At 44.1% G+C, this 15666-nt stretch overlaps 1 protein-coding gene across 1 annotated transcript in view; it reads left to right on the plus strand.

Moving 5' to 3' along the window:
- Positions 1-15666, plus strand: part of LOC307076448 (kin of IRRE-like protein 3) — a gene marked incomplete at both ends in the record, with an annotated part of 151876 nt that overhangs the window by 68669 nt on the left and 67541 nt on the right. The window contains one exon of the mRNA XM_079737455.1: positions 15262-15411. Coding sequence (XP_079593581.1) covers positions 15262-15411 — 150 coding nt within the window. The remainder of the gene's footprint in view (positions 1-15261; positions 15412-15666) is intronic.

Genomic DNA, 15666 nt, shown 5'->3' on the forward strand with positions numbered 1-15666 from the left:
GTGCTGCAAAGACAGGGGAGTGTTTACAAGTCTTGACATTTCTATCGGAGAAAGCCTGGTCTTAACTGGTCAGGTGTGTCAGGGTGAATGGGGCCCGCGCTGGGGCGGTTGCATCTCAAGGGGACACCTTACTTAACCTGCCTGAGTGAACCCACCTCAGCACACACTCTCTACAAACCTCTCTGTCTTACCCCCTTTCTCTGTCGCCCTCCCTTTCTATGTCTCCCTCGCCGTTCCCCTCTCTGCCTCCCTCTCTGTTCCCCTCTATCTCCCTGTGTGTGTCTCTCTCTGTCTTGCTCTCTATTTTTCTTTTTATCATTCTCTCTCCGTCTCTCTGACTCTCATTGTCTTATTCTGTCTCCCTCTCTCTCTGTCTCCCTCTATTTCTCTCCCGCCCTGTCGCACTCTCTCAATCTCTCCCTCCTTGTCTCACTCTGTCTTGTTCTCTCTCTCTGTCTCCCTCTTTCTTCTGTCTTGCTCCCTCTCTTTCTCTCCATTTTTGTCTCACTTCCTTGTGTTTATCTCAACCCCTCCCTCTCTCTTTCTCGCTCTCTCTGTTTCCCTCTCTCTCTGTCTTTCTCGCTCTCTCCCTCCCTTGCTTGCTCACACTCTGTCTTCCTCCCTTCTCTGTTTATCTGTCTTTCCCCCTTTCTTCCACTTGTTATGTATCTCTCTAACCCCCCCCCCCTCTTTGTTTCTATCTTGCTCTCTGTCTATGTCTCTCTCCATCTCTATCGCTTTCCTTCTCTAACTCCTTTCTCTCTCTGTCATTTGGTGGAAATGCTTGGTTTACAAATGCTTTCTCTGTCTTGTCCTTTGAAATTAGATTTTGATTGCATTCGATTAGTTTCTCCTGGAAGTCTATGAAGCTGTGATTCAATATTTGTTTTCTCCCCGGTAGGTGTATGATGCATCACAACACAGAAGAGGAACTTATAGCTACGAGCTACAAACACCACACGATCTTTGTAATCAAACATTCTGTGCGACAATTGGCCAATGTTGACATTGAGCGATAAGCTACAGCAATTTACCATGCATGTGATTTCTTGTTATTTGTTTTCATGATTTGAATGACTCAAGTTATGAATTGTATTTTGCCGCATACCCTATACCATTTCCTCTATTTTCTCTGTCTCTACCTCCACCCATCTTTAAGATGTAGGTATTGTTGAGGCTTGCTCATAAAAAGGTTATTGCGGAACATAGAATTGATGTGAATCAGTTTTCTTTTTGGTTCATGTTTCCCTCCCCTCGGTGGTGGAGGCCTCTTTTCATGCCTAGGAACATGCTGTATTTTCGCAGCAGGTCTCCAAATTACTGTCTCTGTTTGGTTGCAAATTGGGGCACAAGTACATCATTCTTGACTTTTCCGGGATTGTATTCTTGGAAAAAATAACAACTATATAACCATGAGACTGTAAAATAAACCTTTTTTTCAACCAAAATTAGCACGCATATGCATGTTTTCTAAATGCAGGAAAACCCACCAAAAAAAATCGTTCAGATTGCCATTTGTTGAATACGATTTTCATTTTTTTTATGGTATGTTTTAGCCATGAACTGCCGGAAAACAGGGAAAATCTTCTTCCATTTTTAACTTCCACTGGTAACTCACTGCAGACTAATTTGGATCGATCGGCAAAACAAAATAGGTAAAAATGGCAAAAAATACAGTGTCAAGCCGGGTGTCATGTTTCCATCACTGGCGGTCCGAGCTGGAGCCGAGAAGTACCTGTAACTGATCCAGAGTTATTTGTTTAATGAATGAATGCAGAATGTAACTTAACCTCTGAAGACAAAGACACATGTGAGTGGGTTTAGCTGGGTTTCTTGTCCATCGGGAAAGGGGCTATATGGGGATGTCACAGAACAACACAGAGGTGCCATTAGATATATAGCCACAGGTGAAGATTCCCCTAGCCACTTTCATGCCCCCCCCCCCCCCCCCCCCCACAAGGAAACACTAGCCGCCTCCCCACCCCTTCCACCCTATACCCTCCGACTAGCTTGCGGAGGTGACGGCGGCTACATTAGCCGCCGTTAAGGTCAGGCTGTCAGTGGGAAAGTGGGCCATAATCATTGGCGACTTGACCTTTCCAGCGCAGATTAACACCATTAGCCATGCAAGCTAGCCAGTGGTGTGGGGGTGTGTGTGGGGGGAGGTGTGTGTGTGTGTGTGTGTGTGTGTGTGGGCGGGGAGGGGGGGGGTATGCTGAGCGACTGTGTGCTGCACTTTAGCAGTAGTGACAGTGAGGCCGAGGTAACAGGAAGTGCATATGGATCTTATTGTATACGTGCACTGTATTGTGTAACGTTTTTACTGTGGCATTTCCAGGTTAGGGGGCAAGTTCTGGTGTGTGTATGTGTGTTTGACGTGAGTAAAGCCTTGCAGCATGGCTCTGGCAGGTTAAAGTAATGCGGTCACGCCGAGGTACAGGGTGTGTACAGGATGTGTGATTACCACTGCCTCAGCAGTGTGTAGGTGGTGGGGATCACAATGTGGATATATATACAGTGTGACGTCATGCACCTGTGGCTCATAGCAGGTGCCAGCAGGCATTTGTGCCTTTTTATTCATCTTGATGGCTTGCGAAGTATCTTGCCTTTTTGGTGAATTTCTTTTCACACGTATTTGATGCAACTTTTGTTCCTCTCACTGATTTGACAAACCTAACATTATAGAGTGTGTCACTTTCTGTGCATTCATTTTTGTCATTCTTAGTGTCTTGGTTTTTATGTTGTCCCTATTCACTTGTATGACACAGTAACCTGGGTGAGACTGCTGCTAAACAAATATACCCCAGAATTCAGTGTAATCGAAAAATGAGGCTGGCATTCTTTTCTTGTATGGTGCCTTTAATTTGCTGGACTGCTGGTTTTGTTTGTATTATGTGTTTTTTGGTGCAGTATTTTTCCAACGTCAACTGCTTTTATGTTATATTGCATTATGTTGCATTTCACTACTCAAACTCTCTCTTTCTCTCAGATCAATTATTCCTCTCTCTCGCTTCCTCTCTCTTATACCCTCTTTCACACGGTGGCTGTTCGGTTCTATTTCAGTGTGTGTGTGTGTGTGTGTGTGTATGTGTGTGTGTGTGTGTGTGTGTGTGTGTGTGTGCGTATCTGTGTGTGTGTGTGCGTGTGTGTGTGTATGCGTGTATGCTTGCGTGTCTGGTTGTGTAGGTGTGCCTGTGCTCCAGTCGTTAGCATTTGTCTTGTCGTGTCTCAGTATGTGCTTCTCCGAGGGTCCTGCAGAAGCCTAAGCGTTAATGAGGCGGGCACTCGCAGTGACTCTCGACAATGGCGCGTCTGCTGATGCAAAAAATATCATGCTGGGCCACGTGTTCTCTGTCACCTCTCCCGCCACCTCACCTTCTCTCAGAGCTGTCATTTTGGTGAGCTCAGTGAGCCATCGGTGAGAGAAGGGTGTCTTGTGGGGGATCGTTCGTACAATGGGTCGTGTGGCCGACCGTGGGCTGATGGAAAGGTGTCTTCTGCTCTGGTTCTCACACCCTGAGTGTGTTAAATGTCTGCTCTTGAAGGATCCCTGATGATCTTCGAGGAAAGAGCAAGGTAACAGAAAGGAGTCCATACAAATCAACGTGGCAAATTATATCAATAATCAAACGCCTGGTGGTTACTGTGTTGGACTACCAATCGAAAAAGCTTGGAAACCCGATGTCCTGAGACTACACAGTAGGTATCCTTGAGTATAGATCAATAAACCCTCCCTTCTTAATAATTTCTTTTAGTACACAAAAATGCTAAAAGCTTGATGAAAATTATAAATAGTAATACTCAATAATCAATAATATCAGCAAAAACTGTGTCACACATCCCTTTACGTATTGCGGTTCTCTGTGTTGCATGAGGATGGGTTGTGGGTCAGTGGTTGGGTTCAGCTATCCACTGGAGCAGGGCATTGTGGGTAAGCTGGAGAGTGGCCTTTGGCGGTGCCACAGGCAACCTTTTCCTCATGGGGGAGTCGGGGATGCAGTTGAGGACCTCAAGGGGGCCAGATGAAGAGGAGTGCTGGGAGAGGCTGTGAGTTGGTATTGACGAGGGGAGAGGGGAGAGAGAGAGTATGGTGTTTTACCTGCAGATACTCAGTGCATCTCCTCCTCATGCTCCTCCTCCTCCTCCTCCTCACCCACCACCTCCTCTTCACCCACCTCTTCAGAGCACTCTGGCACTCCCAAGTTGACAGCTGAGGTCAGACCAAAAAGACTCCAGCGGAAAAAAGCCCCCTGGCATTCTCACCGCGTGCTGCCTGTCAAAAGGCCCCATGAAATAAACACAAACACTGAATGAGACCAGGAGAGAGAGACAGGTACAAACAGAGGAGGTAAACAAAGAGCAGGAGAGGGGGAGAGAGAGAGAGAGAGAGAGAGAGAGAGAGAGAGAGAGAGAGAGAGAGAGATATTCATAGTGGGTTGGTAAACAAAAAGCAGGGGAGAAAGAGAGTGCCAGGGAGAAGGAGAGAAAGAGAGTTAAAGAGAGAATGGTATAAAAAAGGGGAGACAAAAAAAGAGGGAGAGAGAGAGAGAGAGAGAGAGAGAGAGAGAGAGAGAGAGAGAGAGAGAGAGGTACCAAAGCGAGAGATAGAGAAACAAACAAGGAAGAGAGTGAGAGGAGAGAGGAAAAACATGTTAAACATGAAGAACATAAAGAAAAAGTCTGGTACGGTGAATCTGAGGTTTGTTTTAAAATAGACAAATAAATAAATAAATGTGGTTTGGTAGCGAAAGACAGCACAACATAATGTCAGAGCTGGCGTAATGTTAGTCTAATGGCTGATTCCATTAGCGCCACACACATTCTAAGGCTACGCTTCTGAACAGTAGAGATTTAATAAAACACATTTAAAATATACCCGGAGTGAACGCAGGGATAGAACTCGATGTACCCAACAAAGTTTCTGGAAAGTTTGTAATGCATTGTGTTCGGCACTTTTTCTGAGTCATGTTTATTATTTTTATTTTTTTACCTCTAGGTTTGTTTGTGTGTGTGTGAGTTTTTTTCTCTGTGTGTGAGTTATTGTGTGTGCTTTTGTTTGGGTGGCTACGAGCATAGCACTCTTACATGTGATTGTGTGTGCTTTTTCTCATGGCTAACAGTAATGGAAGCCAATGGACTTGTAAGTGAACAGGCACAGTTACAAATAGAAGGTGTAGAGAGAGAGAGAGAGAGAGAGAGAGAGAGTGGGATAGAGAGAGAGAGAGAGAGAGAGAGAGAGAGAGAGAGGGGTGCGTAAGGGAGAATTTTAGAGGTTGAGAGATGAAGAAGGAGGTGAGAAAGAGAGAGAGCACAGAGCATTGAGTTCAGTTGTTGGCATGAATTTCAATTCGTGAGCAACCGCCTAATTGGTTTGCCCCCTTAACCTATCAGCAAGGAGGTGGTGGGATTGTCTTTGTGGATCTCCATGACAACTTTTATTTTCTGTTCTATTTTGGCATCTATTAGTCACAACAAATGCAGATTCTACCATAAGAAGATTTCACACAGTGGAAATTTCTGCAGACACATTTTCACGAAGAATGGGATTGCCGTAGGATACAATCTAAATTCAGGTACAGGTGTTTGTGTGACCATGTATGAGTTTAAGGAGGGTGGGCTTTAGTGTTTTAGCTGATGACTTCATTGCGTCAGCCTCAGTTATAAAATGCAAACACATTTTTCAACCACCGTTGCAGTTTGGTCACTCAGATGGCATTTGCATAGAAAATCCATGAACACAACAAAAACTTTTATGTTGTCAAGATTACCACCAAGGATGGATGTGTTTCATTACGATATTGTCGTGGACAGCTGACAGACAGCCGGATAAAAATGAGAGCTTTGGGGCTGGCTTTTTTTTTTTTATCTCCCTTTAACATTACACACATCTCTATCTCTTGATCGTCTCTGTGGAAGAGGACTCGATCGAAGCAGAGAAGGGAAAGAAAACTGTTTTTTTTCTTCTGTTCCCAGACAGTATGTCTTATCAATCACACTGACAGATAGCACTGGGCTCTGCTCATGACTTCAACATCAGTCACAGTGAAGGAAGTTTTGGATAAATGTGAGTGCCCAAATCTATATTTTCCTTGCGCTTGACTTTGCCTGGCACTCCCTGTGAAGAGTCTATTACAAACTGAGCGTGATTCATGTTTGCTCTCATCCGCGCTCACCAAGGAGGGAGAAGGTTTAAATTGTCAGGTTGCCAAGATGTCCATCCGCATGGAAACAATGGAGGATTGTGGGAAAAAAAAGCTGAATGTGCAGAAGACAACTTAATCGAGGCTTTTGAAAGTTTTTTAACGTTGAATATTGAGCCTAGAGGCTGATTAGTATGTCTCAATAAGTATTTGGCATGCTTGTGAAGAATATTATTAATCGGCTAAAGGGTAGCTTCATTAGATGAAATTAGATGCTTTTGGTTCGATCGCGATGTGTCCAAACCATTTTTGTTTGTTTAAGAAGGGTGGATTAAATTCAGTTGATATTTCTTTCTATATCATCCATTTAGTGAACACTCTTCACTTTTCGGTTTTCTAATCTGTCTTAAATACTTAATAATAATCGGTGAAGAGCGTGATATAAAAAAATCTGTCGTCAAGTATTTTCTTTTTCAAACATACTTTTTCTGCTGGAAAGTGCGGGAGAGTGGAGGGAGAAGGGGTGAAAATATGCGGAGCACAATGGTAGGTAAGTGAAATACTCACTCTTCCATTGCGCAGCCAGCCCGAAGCGGCCGGGGGAGGAGCCGCATACTGCTGTTGTGTAAAAAAGATTGAGGACTCGGGTTTGTTGGTCCATTACTTTCCTTGAGATGGGGCGCGAAGGGGGGCCATGCACATCAGGGCACCTGTGTGTGTGTGTGTGTGTGTGTGTGTGTGTGTGTGTGTGTGTGTGTGTGTGTGTGTGTGTGTGTGTGTGTGTGTGTGCTTGTGCTTGCATGACTCTGTCTTTGTGTGTGTGTGTGTGTGTGTGTGTGTGTACCTAAGTGAAGGTGTGTATGTTTGCGCATTGCTTCTGTGTGTGAGTGTACATTGTTTGGGGTTTTCATCCGTTCTGCGTAATTGTGTGTTGTGCATCTGTGCGTTCCTCTTTGTGTGTGTTTGTTTGTGTGTCTGTCGGGTGGGTATATGGGGGCATGTGTATGTGTGTGTGTGGGTGGAGGATTTCAAGAGTGCTTTCTTCCCCGTTGGAAGAGACAGGAAGAGCGAGTATAGGGGGCATAAATAGTAGTATTTTATGTGGTTTTGTTAATTCCCTCACAGTAGGACCCCAGCACATCATTTCATGTGTTAAAGAATATCTTGACTATCACACCCCAAAAGATTGTCACCCCTGTACAGCATGTTACAAGCAGAAATACAAGCAGATATAATAGAAAAAGGCACAAAAGAATAGCAAGTATCCAACACAACTCGGCTGTTCAGGAACTAGATTTACTTCAAATCTCCTGAACAAACTTTTATTTTCAAGAGAAACGTGTTAACCTTCAAAAAACCGGCTTTGAGATACACAGGATCATGTGACTTTTTTCTGTGGCACCCCAGGTGGCAAAAAACATCTGTTGTGTTGGTTGGCAATATAGTGCCAACACAAATCTTCGCAAACAACAGCAGTGGTTTCATACCTTGAGGCTTAGCGTAGACGGCAGTGTGTTCACTTAATGAAAGTGATATTAATGGTAATGCTTTGCTTGAGTGTCTATGCTTGTACGATGAAATACAGTTTAGGAGTGTTTTGATTATCATGTTTGTCAAAACCAAACTGTCGCTTGGAGTGTTTTGTGAAAAGGTCCCATTGTAACGGCTGAGTAGGACATGTCCTTAAATATAGTAGTTAATGGAAAACATACAGAAAAATAAAGAAAAATATTTTTCAACTTGGGTTAGAGAACTTCCCCTGGGTTTCCTTCTTTGGTCATCTTTGAATATGGACCCAGGTGTTTGAGATCAAAGTTCTTTCATGAAAAGCCATCATGAAGTAGAGCATGGGACGCAAGCAAACGGTTCCGAATAAGAGTTTATGAACATCTTGCACCTAATCCTTTGGCATCAAACTTCATAATGAGCTGATTATTCCATTATCAAATACGGTCTTCCTATGAACTAGTGCTCTGCCCTAAATAGATGATCATCCCATTTAAGAGCTGACTTACTGTGCCGTTATACATTGATTTTATTATAAAGTGCATATAATGTCAAGCTGTATTTTTCAGGATCGAGGTAAGTACATTGAGGACCTGAATAAACACTAACAGCTGCTGGAAGCAGATGTTTGAAAAATGCATATTGTTTTCAATATGCTTTTGTAAAAACGCCAAGGCGTGTATCTATATACATATTGAACCCAGTAAACAATTGTAAACAAGAAATGTATAACCTTGTCAGGAAAATAGCAAGCTTCGAATACTATTCTCACTGTTTTGGGATCTCTTCAAGAAAAGATATTGAATATCAAACTCTTTAGATAATCCTCCATACACTTTTCTGGGGGGGAGTGTTAAATAATGTTTTCCATGACAGTTTAGAATTCACAATGCAACATTTTTGTAATGGAGAAAGAATGTTTCTTATCTTAAAGACTGTTAACGACTGGAATGTCTAAGACTTTTGCGAAGTAACACATTTTTTAAATAGCAGTAGTTGTGTGAAATGTTTAGACGAAAACACAAACACACACACAAAGCACAAAGCACAGACCACACACACACACACACGCACACGCACACACACACACACACACACACACACACACACACACACACACACACACACACACCATAGCACGAGGACATTATTGATTTCTCAAGAAAAATAATTATTTTTCTCTTCAGTTTATCAATCACTTACAATTTTTCCGACTTAGGAACTGAAAGCTGAAGAATGTTGTAAAATATTGGATAGCAGTGCACTTCTTTCTCAAAGGAAATATATTCATTCTATTGTGAAGCCCTGAAACACACACACACACACACACACACACACACACACACACACACCTTCTCCCACATCAATTAGTGACTGAGGTGAGGCACGGGTCAGCAAAACACACCATTATATTCCTCAGAAATCTGGAAACGCTAATTGTTTCGTTTCAATGCAGAGTGAAAGAAAACACCATGCATCTATACAATCTGTTAAGCTGTCAATAATCTAACTTCACTGAGCGCACCCACCTCCAAACAGATTGCGCTTCAGTTCTCTCCACCCAGACACATTAATGTACTTTCAAACAAAGAGACAAACAAACGCTATTGCGTTTTCACACACACACACACACACACACACACACACACACACACACACACACACACACACACACACACAGACACACACACACACACACACACCCGCACAGACTGTGCCGCGCCTTAGGCTGCATTTGAGTCTTTTGATCATACCGAGTATGGATCAATCCGTGGATCAAAGATATCCCAGATTTCATCCATTGTCTGCTTTTTCCTTTGCTCTTGTCAATGTAAGTGTGGATGTGTGTATGTGTGTGTTTGTGTAGGGGTGTCTGTGTCTCATCCGTTAAAGTAGAACACAGAAGCAAACTCATGTTTGAAGGAGAGGACAACTGAAGTGAGTGCACAACTGAAGTGACTGTCTCCTATTCATTTCTATTCATGTACAAGCACAGAGGATTCAGATTCCTTTATTTTTGCCTTTTTCTTACCTTTAATTGATCAAGTGAAAATGTTCAATGCAAATTTGAATACCCAATTGCTATGCCGATGGGCCGCTGCCGATCATGAGGCTGTGGTCACATGATTGGCTAGATTTATTCAAATACAGCTGACGTCCTTCAGTTCTTTGCAGTCGCTAAAGTTTTAAAACAAAACTGATGGGAAGACAGTCTGCCTCTGTGTGTGCACCATCTGCCTGTTACACCTAACAAAATTCAACTGTTAAATTGAGGTGAGACCAAGAAGTTTTCAAGTCTGCGTCGCAATCCACTGTGAATTCAAAACAGTCGGGACGATTTAAGACGGCATATTAAAGCACGGACAGATGGAAGGGAAAAGTATCATGTTCTTTCTTGTTCGCAGGGACTTGTTTGTGTGGTTTTGATCCCTCCATAGCAGGATACAGAGTCTTCTAACCGCAACCAGCCACTCAACCCCTACTGTCTCTGACATACATACACACACACATACACACATGCACATCTTCCATTCCCCACTAGGCTTTTTCACTAACCACTGTTGCAGAAAACTGCCAAATGTCCCTCCTTGGGTTGGCGGCTGAGGGAGATGAGGGCTCCTCATAAACCTTATTGCATTTCAGTAAATCCGCCAAGCCTATGGGAGAGGCAATCGATTTCCCTCATCAATGGTGAGAGCAAAACTGATCAGGCAAGCACACATCGCGGACAAACAGGGCTCAGTTTCGGCGATTTCGAGATAAGGTGTCTACGAAGCTGAATTAGAGATGATTCTTGATTCGTCCAGGGACTTCGCCCCCCCTCTGTTTTCTTTGGAGGAGGCACGATTAGTTTGTGTGTGTATGCATTTAAAAGAGACTGCTTTGCCGTTGTAGCAATACGTATGTATTGGTGCAAAGACACAAAACACCACCGGCCTTCTAGGACAGCAATGTGGTTATTTTTCTCCATGTTATTAAGGACAGCATTGTCGTGTGTGTGTGTGTGTGTGTGTGTGTGCGTGTGTGTGTGTGTGTGTGTGTGTGTGTGTGTGTGTGTGTGTGTGTTTGAGTGTGTGTGTGTTAGCCAACAGGCTAGGTCAATTATTATACAGAGATAAAAAAAATGCTCCAGCTCAATCTTCACAATTTGTCCTGTGTCAAACAGCCAACGTGGCGACAATTTGGCGACTGGAAATCGAAGGATAATGCGGTAGTGGAGTTACATGGGAACCAGGCGAGGGGATCGTCTCTCTTGGCGAGGAGACAGGGTTTTCTTGTTGTGATTTGCCTTTGCCGGTCCTCTCCCACTGCGAAGCTGCAAGGCGTAATGATGAGACTCATTTCAGCCATTCAGTCGCCCATTAGCTCCTGCCCTGCTGTGTGCACATACACTGTCAAACAAGAGAGAAGCCAGGAAAACGAGGCAAGATTGTAACATTATACAGTCACCAGACACCAGCCCCATTTTTTCAGATGTACATAAACCTTGTTTGATTGAAGGATGCCCGCAAGTATAAATGTAAATAATCCACCCCCTGCCGGGATACCCATAGGCACCTCGTATGCTACTTGAATACGTCTAATTGGGATGTGTGTAGAGATGTTAAACCCAAACCACCGATGCTAAAGTTGAGAGACGCCAGCCGGGCGGGAGTTATTGGAAAGCACAGAGGAGTTGGCGTGTTCGCACAGCTGCACACGCGCTGGCTCGCTGTGAATGTGGCTAAATATGTCAATACCGTCAAAAGCCGGGGGTGGGCGTTGGGAGGGGGGGGGGGCATCTTGACACACTCAGGGTGTAAATTGTTGAGATGGCGTTCACTATCTACAAATAATGATCCAGTGCAAAGCTAATTGAGCAGTTTAGAGCTGTGAAGCACATCACTGCTTGTGGTTTTTGTTGTGTCAGATCCAATGGATTCGTTCAATATGAATACCATGAGCCGAACCCAGGTTCAAGTACGTCTGACTGGTATAGGTCAAGTCCGTTGCAAGAAAACCCCTTGAAAGAACGACAGCAAGAACAGCAACACATTCAACATAAGTAAGTATCCTTGGTATCCAAGAGTAGTATCCCACTTCTTCATCTTCCTGTTCTATCTCCAATCAAGTCAGTTCATTCGAATAGTTATTTTGAAAAAATGTAATCTGCTCATCTGGATGTGAACAAAATGGTTATGCGTTAGTCCATTGATAGTATATTTAGTGGTAAACCAAAAATTATATATATATTCTGGTGAAGCATAAAGAAGCAAGCTTGAGCATTTTGCTATTGATCATGCCCTCGTTTCCTTCGACAGATTGAACAAGAGCATATATCTTCAGTAAATGAATGCATCGTAAGTGCGTTGAGCTGGGGGGAGGGCCAACAGAAAGACTATCCTCGGTTGTGTGCACTCCTGTGTGTGTGTGTGCCAGAACAGCCGCTTGTTTGTATATTTTCCTCTTAAAATTGCTCAGAGGATACTTTACGTCCCCTAATTGAAAAATCACATCATTATCTCCTTCTTTATGTCCTCGCCCAGGGATGAACAAAAGCCGAGCGTAAGTCAGCACACGGCTTTGCCTCAACTTATATCTTTTAACATCTCTCTCTCTTGAAGCTTTGTGGGCTTTTTTTGGCGGAGATTGTTTTCGGGTCTTGTGTGTGTGTGTGTGTGTGTGTGTGTGTGTGTGTGTGTGTGTGTGTGTGTGTGTGTGTGTGTGTGTGTGTGTGTGTGTGTCCATGTGTCTGTGTGTTTGTGTGTGTGGACGGGCGGTATCAATAGTAGAGTTTGAGGGATAGCACTGAAGGGAGCTAGCGTAACGGCCAAGCCTGCTGTAACGGAACAGCATGGGATGAAAGGCTGACCTTAAGTTAGCTCGGTCACTGATCACAGCCTACCCACATTGCTCCACTGGCCAATCACGTCGTCCGCTTCTCACTCCAGCGATCCAAGCAAAGGTTTTCCTAATTTATTAATTTTTATATGTCTTCTTCTTATTTTTTATTTGTCTGCTGGTGCTGATCTTGAAAAATAGCCCAGATGACAATCATGAAACACCGGCCCCCAAGACATGCTCACACACTGGGCCGGGGGGGAACACAATCAATGGAGATATAGATGGAAGAAATAGATATAGGAGATGGAAGGAAAAGGGGCGAGGGGGTGGGGGTTGGGGGTAGGCTAGCGTGGGGTGGAAAGGGGGCAGTAGTGGGTGGGTGGGGGTGGTGGAAACATGGGCTGAGTGCTTACAGTTGATGTTGTATCTCTGCGGCTCCTTGCCAGCAGCAATCAAGACAAGCACAGCTGGGAGTCTGAAGGCTGAAAGAAAACAGCCCAACTGGAGCGGACATTAACGGACAACCTCAACCTCCGCCTCCATCACCACCACTACCACCATCGCCGGCGGCAGAAAAACAAATGAAACACACAAAGAGAGCAAATAATTGCTGCACATTTTATATACCAAAGGTCAAGTTGTTATTTGTAGCGTAACTTATTCTTATGACTAAAAAGAAAAATAAGTTTTCTCTCCAGTTCCATTTTTCTGCTCCGCTGGGAAGACTGACAGATCTGGCAGATTTACATGACACATTGACAAGTGGAAAAGCAGTGAGCAAAGCAAGCTGTCTTCTCGGAGAGCGTCTTCAAGCGTTGAGTTATGATTATGTTCTCTGTGCCACGTCTATGAACTATTGCCAGTTCCTTTCTCTTGCTCGACGTGACAGCCTTTCTAGTATTGCATGTCAACTCTCGGGGCAAGATAGTAAGTAATAAGCTAAGGTTTGTGGGTCGGGTGTCTGACACCCTAGTTGAAAGGTTGTGGTTTGGAACCTTACAACATCTGCGATGTACCTGAAGCAATCCTCAGCAAAGTACTTACCCCAACCTGCTCATGATTGGCATGTACTCACTCACCCTGAATGCTTTGCTAAAATAAATACATAGTAATTAGACATCCGATCTAACACTTATCGATAAAAAAAAAGAAGAAAAAACAAGAAGTGACCACTGGTGACTAGCCCATGAATAAATGGACCCTTAGGATTCATAAAAACAGAGGATCAAAGAGGTTGTTAGCGCCAGTTAAAGACTTCCCACCCCTGTAGCAAGGCATCAGGTGTTAGTTGCTCTGTTTTGACACATCCAGCTGATGCCAGTTAGGTGGACGGTTCTCGTTGCTTTTCACAGCCTCTAATTTGGCAGTGTGATGTCTATTTAGGTTTTTGAAAAAATTGGCAAGGTTAGCACTTTCTAGTTGTTTAATTCCCAGGAAAGTTTTCAGAGTGCTGCAGAATGAAGTATGCCCATGAAAATATGTTTTTGTCCACATCATTTTGGTGAAGTTATAATATGACTCATAAAATGAGGTTATTGTTATGTTAATATACGGTTTATAAGTCTCATGATCCATTTAGACTATTTTTAAATAAGGAACAACGGTTGAGGTTCTCTCTATTTGCATTGTGCACAGACTCTGACCAAGAAGGTCGGTCAATCATAATCACACGTTTAAATATGATGGTTGGTTAACTGAATGATCCTCGCACCAAACAACATTAAAAGACTCCCTCGTAATTTTTTTAGAGTTAGTTTCAAATAATCACAAAAGTCAAATGAGATAGCACATTTTGATGGCCTGCTGATGTATAACAGGACACACATCATTGTCACCTTGTTATACTGTATGTCCTGGAGATGTATCCTAAAATAGATCTTCAGTAAAAATCTTAAGTATTCTCAAGGCAGTGTAAACAGTCAAACTTTCCAAAATTTGGAACAACCTCAATCGTCAGGGTGAGGCTTGGATATCAGAACCCAAGCCAAAGTGAGGAGGAGTAGGGGGGAAGAGTAGGAGCAGTACTCCAAAGACTAGACAAAGTTAGCCAACGCGACACTGCACAGGATCAACAACTAGGGGGGGGGGGGGGGGGGGGGGGGGGAGCGGAATAGGGGTGCCAATTACTAAAGCAAACGCTGGGCCAATAGGAGTGTGGGCGATGTCATTGGAGCCACGGGCAATCGTCTGCATCGCCATATGGACGCTGCTGCCATGCGTCCTAAATGAGGTTGGGAGCTGTCAACAACACAGATCCCCGGGGGGCTTTTAGTTTTCCCGCCCCCAGCCATGTAGGACACACAGCACTTTGAAAGAAATCTTCACATGCATCTGGCTAATACTGCTAATTCAGCCGCTCTCCAGGGGTTGGGTGCTCATCCATGGCAATCTCCACGGGGGGATTAAACGCTGCCATAACCAATTTGATTTATTTTCTGAAAGCTTCTTGAGAAACTGAACGGCAGTTTACGCACCACAGATCACTTGCAAGAATCTCTGAAACCTATATGTAGTTTGCTGACTGGCAGATACCCCGACGAAAAGTATGTGCGATCGAGTCCTAAGGCTCATGCTATGCCAACTACTGTAAGTTGGAACATGATCACTTTGAGAGGAAGGAAAACCTCTATTGTCTAATTTCAATCACAGCCTCTGCTGCTGCGATCTTTGTCATTTAAACATTGCCTTGAGCTCAAGGGCGGCTCTGCAGGCGCAACGGCCTCCACTGTGGCCTCGTTGATTCACGTGGCACGACTTAACCGGCAGCTCTTCTGTGTGTCTTGGTTTCCAGGGGCGGGACCCGTGTTCACCCAGCAGCCGACAGACCTGGTGGTGGTGGCGGGCCAGCCGGTGACGCTGCCCTGCTCCATCCCCGGCTACCACGGCATGGTGCTCTGGCTGCGTGACGGCATGGCCCTGGGGGTCAACCGAGACGTCTCAGGTAAGGGCCCTCACTAGAAGCTCCGCCAGCGGCTAACGCAGCTGCTTTGTCAAACACGCACAAACGCATTGTACGCATATGAGACGATGAGGTGATTCAGTAGACATGAACGTATAGATGATATGTGATTGTGTGGTGATACTTTAGCTTGGATATATATTGAAATCCTAAAATACTAAAAGACATTATTGTAGAAAATAGGAATGAAACTGCTTTCTACTCACACTTTCTAGCTTAGGCTCTGACAACCTTGTG

The sequence above is a fragment of the Pollachius pollachius genome, assembly GCF_949987615.1.
Source record: "Pollachius pollachius genome assembly, chromosome: 6".
Lineage (NCBI taxonomy): Eukaryota > Metazoa > Chordata > Actinopteri > Gadiformes > Gadidae > Pollachius > Pollachius pollachius.